This window comes from Colobus angolensis, unplaced genomic scaffold (genome assembly GCF_000951035.1).
Source record: "Colobus angolensis palliatus isolate OR3802 unplaced genomic scaffold, Cang.pa_1.0 Scaffold269, whole genome shotgun sequence".
Taxonomy (NCBI): Eukaryota; Metazoa; Chordata; class Mammalia; order Primates; family Cercopithecidae; genus Colobus; species Colobus angolensis.
Genome location: NW_012115921.1, coordinates 470022 through 478098, shown reverse-complemented (window position 1 = coordinate 478098; position 8077 = coordinate 470022). Strand labels below are relative to the sequence as shown.

At 41.5% G+C, this 8077-nt stretch overlaps 1 protein-coding gene across 1 annotated transcript; it reads left to right on the top strand.

The window, feature by feature from the left end:
• The first annotated feature begins 2350 nt into the window (after positions 1 to 2350).
• ASCL3 (achaete-scute family bHLH transcription factor 3) lies at positions 2351 to 7794 on the top strand. The gene is made up of 2 exons (XM_011947602.1): positions 2351 to 2392; positions 7193 to 7794. Exon 2 carries the CDS (start codon positions 7205 to 7207, stop codon positions 7748 to 7750), a length of 546 nt encoding a protein of 181 aa, XP_011802992.1. The 5' UTR covers positions 2351 to 2392; positions 7193 to 7204; the 3' UTR covers positions 7751 to 7794.
• Positions 7795 to 8077: the final 283 nt, after the last annotated feature.

Genomic DNA, 8077 nt, shown 5'->3' with positions numbered 1-8077 from the left:
TGGCAAATAAGCGTATGAAAAGATGTTCCACATCATATGTCATCAGGGAAATGCAAATTGAAACAACAATGGGATACCAACACACACTTATTAGAATGACCAAAATCTAGAACACTGATAACACCAAATGCTCTCAAGGATGTAGAGCAACAGGAACTTCCTTTTATTGCTGGTGGGAATGCAAAATGTTACAGCAACCTTACTAAACTAAACATACCCTTACTATATGATCCAGCAATTGTGCTCCACAATAATTACTCAATGAGTTGAAATCTTATGTCCACACAAAACCCTGCATGCAGATGTTTATAGCAGCTTTATTCATAAGTGCCAAAATTTGGAGGCAACCAAGATTTCCTTTAGTAGGTGAACGGATAAACAAATTGTGATACATCCAGACAATGGAGACAATGGAATATTCAGCGCTAAAAAGAAATGAGCTTTCAAGCCATGAGAAGACATGGAAGAACCTTAAATGCACACTACTAAGTGAAAGAAGCCAATCTGAATATGCTGTATGTGGCCAGCCACGGTGGCTCACGCCTGGAATCCCAGCACTTTGGGAGGCTGAGGCGGGCAGATCGCAAGGTCAGGAGATCGAGACCATCTTGGCTAACACAGGGAAACCCTGTCTCTACTAAAAATTAAAAAAAAAAAAAAAAAAAAAAAAAAAAATTAGCCGGGCGTGATGGCAGGCGCCTGTAGTCCCAGCTACTCAGGAGGCTGAGGCAGGAGAATGGTGTGAACCTGGGCAGCGGAGCTTGCTGTGAGCCGAGATTGTGCCACTGCACTCCAGCCTGGGCAACAGAGCAAGACTCTAAAAAAAAAAAAAAGAAAAAAAAAAGAAAAGAAAATGCTATATGCATAATTCCAACTACCTGACATTGTAGAAAAGGCAAAACCATGGAGACAGAAATATCAGTGGTGGCAAGAGGTTAGAGAAGAAGGAGGGATGAATACGCAGAGCACGAGATGTTTAGGCAGTGAAACTATTCTGTGACACCACAATGATGAATACATGTCATTATATACTTGTCAAAACCCACAGAATGTAAATGTATAACACCAAGGGTGAGCCCTAATGTAGACTATGGACTTTGGGTGATAATGTGTCAATGCAAGTTCATCAGTTCTAACACAGTATCATAATGGTGTGGAATGGTCATAGCAGAGGAGGCCATGCACATATGGGGCAGGGAGTATATGAGAATTAGCTCTACTTTGTGTTCAATTTTTCTGTGAACCTACAACTGCTTTAAAAATTAAAGTTGGGACTGGGCGCGGTGGCTCATACCTGTAATCTCAGCATTTTGGGAAGCCAAGGTGGGCGGATCACCTGGGGTCAGGAGTTTGAGACCAGCCTGGCCAACATGGTGAAACCCCATCTCTACTAAAAATACAAAATTAGCTGGATGTGGTGGTGCACACCTGTAATTCCAGCTACTTGGGTGGCTGAGGTGGGAGAATCACTTGATTCTGGAGGCAGAGGTTGCAGTGAGCCAAGATCGCACCATTGCACACCAGCCTGGGCAAAAGAGCAAAACTCTGTCTCAAAAAAAAAAAAACAATTAAAGTCGGCACAGCACAGTGGTCTATAATCCCAGCACTTTGGGTGGGATTTCTTGAGCCCAGGAGTTCAAGACCATCGAGGCAACAAAGTAAGACCTCATCTCTACAAGAAATACAAAAATTAGCCAGGCGGGTTGGCTCACACCTGTAGTCCCAACTGCTCGGGAGATGGAGGCTGCAATGAGCTGTGGTAATGCCACTGCATTCCAGCCTGGGCTAGAGAGTGAGACCTTGTCTCTAAATAAATAAGAAAAGAAGGAATGCTTCTAATATTTACATTTTTAAAAAGATAAAAGTATACTTAAGAAGAAAAAATAAAACGGCTATTTAAGAAAAAGGTATTGGCTAGTTCCTATGATACTGGGCTATCAGAATTTAACATCCACATTCATGTCACTAAAGTCCCCATTGCTAAATTTGACTGGCTTTAAAAAAATAAAAAGTAAAAAAAAGATAAGTTCATATTGACCTTCTTAGTTCTAGCCTTAATCTCTATCTAAAAGAATATTGACCAATATTTTCACATTATGAATCTATTGCTCCATAAATAATTTTGATATAATATCATATAACCCAGAATAATGGGGAACATTCTTTAAACAAAAGAATTTGTTACAAGTATCCAGTTTTGTAAGCACACCTTTCTATTTAGCATGGTTATCTGTTGTCATATCTACATGTTGGGCAGGAAAAACAGCCAAACCAGAACTGAGCAGTTCTATTTAACTATAAGCTATTTTGCATATTGCTATTAAATGATCACCTATAAATCAGGTTAAGTCTAACTCAGCCCAAAATACAGCATCCTGACGACAAAACTCAGGTAAGAGACTCTTCTCCAGAGTGGCCCATGGGGAAGGATAAAAACATGCCTAGGCACAGTTGATAAATACTGAATTTTGTCAGCTATCAGATTATTCCATTATCTTAAACTACCAAGATTCTCCATATAATGGAAGATCCAGGTTTTGCTGGCAATTAAATCATCTAGAAGAGCAGAAAGAGTTTTGATTTGGAAGTTGGGACACTAGGTTCTGGCCCCTGCTTTGCTACTGGCTTTGTAACCTTAACAACATACCATAACCTATGAGGAAGTGTTAAGTTTCCTTCCAACTCTAACATTCCATAATTCAATTATACTGGCAGTTGTAGCTTTTTATTTTTTACATGTTACATATCTTTTATATCTCTGAAATTTGAAGCTTTTATGCTCAGCAGAGCATCCAGAATCTCTTATGATTTTATCATTAAGACCTCATCATTTATTTCCCAGAAACCCTCTAAGGCAGAATCTGAGATTTTCCCATCACAGGTGTGTTTGTTAGCTGTGCCTATATCTGGAACCACGGAGCCCTGGCGCTACCAATCTGTGTTGCTTTCTTTTAAAAACTTATACTCAATTCCTACAAACACATCCAGACCCCAATAGGCTTTCTATCTTGATTCTCCTTGTTGCTGCATTTTATTTCGTTTTCTTACTCTGTTGTCTTAAATTGCCTTCTTTGAATAAAAGGTGATCGTACTTAAATGCTAGTACACTGATTGGTGAACTTATTGGAAATGCTTAACAGAAAAAACTTCTCATCAGTGTGCCTCCAGAGACACCATGCTCTTTTTTCAAGAATTATGCAAAGTATTGTTAAAACCTAGAAAGTTTTAATTACTTGTGGCATATACAAATCACTCAGATTTCATCTGGGTCAAGATTTAAGATATTGTTTAAATGGTCTTTTAGGGTAAAACCATCACCAACAGAATGATTTTTGTATAGTTAGGTTTGATGACATCTGCTTTACTTTTTGGTAGCCTGTTAATTCCAGTTCTTAACTACAGGCAACAATATGGCTCTGCTGTTGTCAGAAATGCAGTAATACGGGCTCCACACCCATTTGCCACCATTTTGCAGCTTCTGCCATACCCGTTCTTTCTCTCTTACCCTCTAGAATTCCTGGCTTGGGAATTTCCTAACTTGTTTCTCTCAGCAACTTTTTCTTTTTGAGAGAATCCTGGCTAGTTTTCAGTTTTCCACAGATTTTTGTTTTGTTAGTTATCTTAGGTCATTTGGTCAGTAATTTGGAATCTTTCATTTCCTGTTCCTCTGTTTTGATTTTTAATTGGACCTATTCCACTTATCTCATCCCCCAGTCCGGTCCCTTTTAAGAAGAGCTTTTCCTGGCATTGACTTCTTTTCCAGTCTCTTTCACCACAACTTACTATAACCCTTTAACCTTGGCCACTCCTCCCTCCCAGCACCCCTGCCCCTGCTGCCCTTACTGTTTCCCTAGTCCCCTGACCTTCATACTTGAATTCTGGTCTTAGAGGCTGCTCCTCCCACTACACAGTGCAGCCTGCTGAGTTTTTGCTGTATTCAGGTAGAGAAATAAGTACCAATATTATCTAATATTGCCCTAAACATTAGGACTGGTGTGTGTGTGTGTGTGTGTGCATGCAGTATGCCAAGCATAGATAATAACCCCTCACTCCTAAAGATAATGAAAAATCAACCTGCTGAGAAATTAACACCATATTTCCTTCTTTGATGGAGGCCCACAATTAGACTTCAAGCTGCTTTTCCTTCTCTATTTTAGGTATGTTCCTCATCTCTCAATACATGTGTTTAGGAGAGATCAGTGTTGTGACTCTACAGTGTTAAGGAAAATATAAACCAGGTTTTCTATAAGGTACAGTTTAGAAAGGAACACTACATAAAGATTCATTCATCTCTACAGAAAGGAAAGAGGTAAATGCTGGGTGCATTATAGGCACAGTCACCCCTCTGTACCTGGGGGGTTGGGTTCAGGACTCCCCTCAGATACCAAAATCCACAGAGGTTCAATTCCCTTATAGAAAATAATGTAGCACTTGCATGGAACCTACACACACCCTCTCAAACACTTTAAATCAGTCATCTCTGGATTACTTATAATACCTAACACAATGTACATTCTATACAAATAGTTGTTACACTGTATTATTTAGAGGATAATGACAAGAACAAATGTTAGTACTTATTTAGTACCCATGCTGCCATCCCTTTTTTCCCCCTGAATATTTTCCACCCATAGTTGGTTGAATACACAGACCCCAACATGGAGGGTCAACTTTTTTTTTTTTTCACTTTATCCTCACAACCACCCTGCAGAATAGTTAGCAGCTTATTTGGACATGGGGAAAGCGAAAGCTCAGAGAGGTTAAGACACTTGCCTAAGGACACATAGCTAAGAAGGAGTAAGGCCATATTGAAACCTGAGGGTGTTATCTCTTAGAGAAAAAGCTCTTTTCCTACAGAACTACCCTGCCTCCCAGTTAACGGGTTATACTGCAGTGCCTCCGTAAAATCTGTTGTTGCTACATGATTATGGTCAAAGGCAAAAAGTAATGGTAGTTTAAAAGAGGAGAAGGATATAGACCTATTCACAAAGAAGAAATGCGTTGGTATGGAACCTCTTGGGTTATACTGCTTCGTCCTTGAGTTCTACAAACACACACACAAAACCAACAAAACTTAATTATAGGCTGGGTGAAGTGGCTCATGCCTGTAACCCCAGTGCTGTGGGAGGCTGATGTAGGAGGATTATTTGAAGCTAGGAGGAGGTTTAAGATCAGCCTGGGCATCAAGGCAAGACCCCATCTCTACAAAAAAAAAAAAAAAAAGGCCAGGCATGGTGGTGCACATCTGCAGTCCTAGCTACTCAGAAGGCAGGAGGATCACTTAAACCCAGCAGTTTGAGGCTGCAGTAAGCCATGATCACATCACTGCACTCCAGCCTGGGTGACAGAACAAAACACTGCCTCTAAAAGTAAAAATATAAAATAAATAAAAATTTTAAAAACCTAAACATAGCTGCATTTTACTCAATATATTTACAGTTCTACATACGTAAAAATGTGTAAACTGACTGTTTTAAATGTATAAGGGAAGTTTCTCACCTAAAGGAGTCCCATAATGAACATTTAAGAGCAAATTATTCCTTTTTTATTTGTATTTTCAGTTTTGCCTCTAGCACATCAGGTATTCTTTAAGAAAGCTATGCCTCTGAGGTTGCATGATCATTAACTAGTTCATAATTTCCATTGCATATATTTGAATATTGTGGTGTTTTAGCGTTTCCCACACTTTTTTTTATTTGCACGTCTTCACGATCACCATTACATCTTTGTTCCACCTGTACTATTATTTCCTCACTCTTTTTCTTTAAATCAAATCACGTTTTCTTACTCAAGTAGATTTAATTTTAAGATGAACTTTATGGTCGGGCATGGTGGGTCACACCTATAATCCCAGCACTTTGGGAGACTGAGGTGGGTGGATCATGAGGGCAGGAGTTTGAGACCAGCATGGCCAACATAATGAAACCCCCATATCTACTAAAAATACAAAAAATTAGCTGGGCGTGGTGGCAGTCACCTGCAATACCAGCTACTTAGGAGGCTGAGGCAGGAGAATCACTTGAACCCAGGGGCAGAGGTTGCAGTGAGCTGAGATCATGCCACTGCACTCCAGCCCAGGCAACAATGCAAGACTCTGTCTCAAAAAACAAAAAAAAGGAACTGTATGTCGCTACGATAAATTACCAGAACTCACAACAAACAGAAGTTAGTAAAGACACTGAATTCTAACAAGATGTTATTGCTTGTTGAAGGCTTTGATCTTAGAAGGATTAGAAAGCATTCTAGGCCAGGTGCGGTGGCTTCCTGTGTACAATCCCAGCACTTGGGGAGGCCGAGGCAGATGGGTTGCTTGAGGTCAGGAGTTTGAGACCAGCCTGGGCAACATGGCAAGACCCTGTCTCTACAAAAACATACAAAACTTAGCCAGGTGTGGTGATGCCCGCCTATGGTCCCAGCTACTCAGGTGGCTGAGGCAGGATGATTGCTTGCACCTGGGAGGTTAAGGCTCTAGTGAGCCAACATCGCACCACTGCACTCCAGCCTGGGCGACAGAGCCAGACCCTGTCTCAAAAAAAAAAAAAGAAAAGAAAAGACAGAATTCTAGTGGTGTGGTGTGGAAGACATATTCTCAGCAGACTAAGGTTGTATCTTTATAACCACAAGGACTGAAAGAGAATTGAAGGAGAATAACTTTCTCATAAGGCTATTCAATGTTATTTAGTGCTGTTTCTGTATACCATCAAACATCCTCTTACTACACAGAATATTGTAACACCATCTCATTTGTCCACATGAGCTCAGAAACTGGTCATCAAAGCAGAAAAGTCTTTAAAACATTGATCTCTGGCTGGGCGTGGTGGCTCACGCCTGTAATCCCAGCATTTTGGGAGGCGGAGACTGGTGGATCACAAGGTCAAGGGATCAAGACCATCCTGGTCAACATGGTGAAACCCCGTCTCTACTAAAAATACAAAAATTAACTGGGCATGGTGGCGAACGCATGTAACCCCAGTTACTCAGCAGGCTGAGGCAGGAGAATTGCTTGAACCCAGGAGGCGGAAGTTGCAGTGAGCCGTGATCACACCACTGCACTCCAGGCTGGGCGACAGAGCAAGACTCCATCTCGAAAAATAAAATATAATAAAATAAAACAAAACATTGATCTCCAAGAAAGTAGATCATATCTGCTCTCTTTCTATCTGACCACATTGATAAATTTCGTTGTTTGCAGGTTAAAGAGGAAATGATGGACAACAGAGGCAACTCTAGTCTGCCTGACAAACTTCCTATCTTCCTCGATTCTGCCCGCTTGCCACTGACCAGGTCCTTCTATCTGGAGTCCATGGTCACTTTCCACCTGCACCCAGAGGCCCCGGTGCCATCCCCTTACTCTGAGGAGCTGCCACTGCTGCCTTTTCCCAGTGACTCCCTCATTCTGGGAAATTACGGTGAACCCTGCCCCTTCTCTTTCCCGATGCCCTACCCAAATTACGGAAGGTGTGAGTACTCCTACGGGCCGGCCTTCATCCGGAAAAGGAATGAGAGGGAACGGCAGCGCGTGAAATGTGTCAATGAAGGCTACGCCCAGCTGCGTCATCATCTGCCAGAGGAGTATTTGGAGAAGCGACTCAGCAAAGTGGAAACCCTCAGAGCTGCGATCAAGTACATTAACTACCTGCAGTCTCTTCTGTACCCTGGTAAAGCTGAGACCAAGAATAACGCTGGAAAAGGTTCCTCCGTGATAGCAACCACCAGCCACCATGCTGACCCTATGTTCAGAATTGTTTGAGTCGGTGTTTCCAAATAGAAATGAATAATATCACAAAATGAGGTCTCTTACAGCATCATTCAACAGTTTTTCCTAAGTGTAATTTCCATGTGGGCAGGAAATAGCTCAAATGCTAACCTATGTTGAGTATTACTCACCTGGGTTTCAATTGTACTAAACACGATCTCATGTAGGTTGAGGAGCTGCTCTGCTTATTTCTTTCACGAGCTCTAGGGGAGCAGTGGGCCCCAGAGTCTCTGCATGTCTCATCCTGCCCTTCTCACACGCTTGGCCAGAGGCTCAGCTGTGAGAAGCTCTCACAGAAGCCTGTGAAGCGTGACTACTAAC